Consider the following 1,247-nt stretch of genomic DNA (forward strand, 5'->3'; position numbering starts at 1 on the left):
ATCCAATGCCTTGGTCTCCGGTACTCTTTTGGCTGTCAATATCCCTGAAAGTGTTGAAAATTCAATCACATCAGAACTCACCTGTCCATATACAAAGAGAAAATGAGCTGCTGCTAAAGTTGCATGTCCACAGAGTTTGACCTGCATACAAGTAACAACCAACAATGTACCATCAAAAAGGAAAATATTGCCAGCAGATACAAGGCAAGCCATTGGATATGGCCAGTCTCTAATCAAATACGATCCATAAATGAGCTGACTCTAGTTTTGATACTCAAAAGTTACTACTGGCATACCTAGTTACCAGCCGTTGCTCAATTTTGGAGCAAAAGAAGAAAATTAGAAGGGCTTAATCAGCAGTTAACAAAGACATCATTGTGTGAAGACATAAGGTGGGAACAAGCAGATAGCACACGGTGCAGTTGGCGCCTAAAACTTTCCATTGCATCTCACCTCTTGGAGAAGATATCATCTAATATTTCGAAAACAATAAGATTCACATTTCGAAACTCCTTTCTACGGAGATCACAAGCTAATACCATTTTGGGTTCAAATAGAATGAAGGGGTAGGGACAGAGTAAAAATGTCTGAAATCAACCCAGTAGCTGATTATCAGTAAATCCTTCCATAACAAAGAAGTGGAAACGAGTGGTTCATGGTGATTTGAAATTATCGAATGGTTAATTGAATATTAGCAAGAAAAAAGAGCCGGACCTCAGCAACAGGAGTGAACCAGCGAAGACGAAACCTGGGGACGTCGTGTGAATCAGCAAGCCGAGTCAAGTAACAAGTCTCGGATATGTTAAACTCAGATGCCACCGCCTGCAGCCACTCTTCATCTCTCTCCTCTTCCAAGAAGCAAACCGCCGCTGGGTTTCCCTTGAATGCGGCGTCGGTAAATGCATCTACCTGATGCATAAGACATTAATCAAAGAAGTTCCAAGTGAAGAAAAGAAGAAACACCACCACCCACCACGCAGTATCTGACGGGGATCTTGGCCATGTCGTAATTTCGAGGAAGAACAAGATGATTAGATGAGTGAATGACTGACGGCCCCGCATACATATACCAACATTCTCGTAAAAAAAATCTAATTTTATATTATTTCTTGTCAATCAAGAACTGAATTAAATATTAAAAAAAATAACTTCTCTTTTCCTTTTCTTCTTCCCCACGCAGAATTATTTTTTAGGACGAGCAAGACTGAAGAGTCGTGCGTCGACTGTCGACTCCCGTGATCGATTAC

General features: G+C 41.0%; 1 protein-coding gene across 1 annotated transcript; it reads right to left on the reverse strand.

Annotated features, from left to right (window-relative positions):
- Positions 1-3: 3 nt before the first annotated feature.
- LOC140969520 (uncharacterized) lies at positions 4-1,179 on the reverse strand (the record flags this gene model as incomplete). The annotated part of the gene is made up of 3 exons (XM_073430882.1): positions 974-1,179; positions 715-909; positions 4-141 (listed from the first exon to the last, which is right to left on the reverse strand). Coding segments are annotated over exons 1-3 (426 nt in total), but the record flags the coding sequence as incomplete, so codon positions are not given.
- Between the last annotated feature and the right edge of the window lie 68 nt (positions 1,180-1,247).

This window comes from Primulina huaijiensis, unplaced genomic scaffold (assembly GCF_012295235.1).
Source record: "Primulina huaijiensis isolate GDHJ02 unplaced genomic scaffold, ASM1229523v2 scaffold42181, whole genome shotgun sequence".
NCBI lineage: Eukaryota > Viridiplantae > Streptophyta > Magnoliopsida > Lamiales > Gesneriaceae > Primulina > Primulina huaijiensis.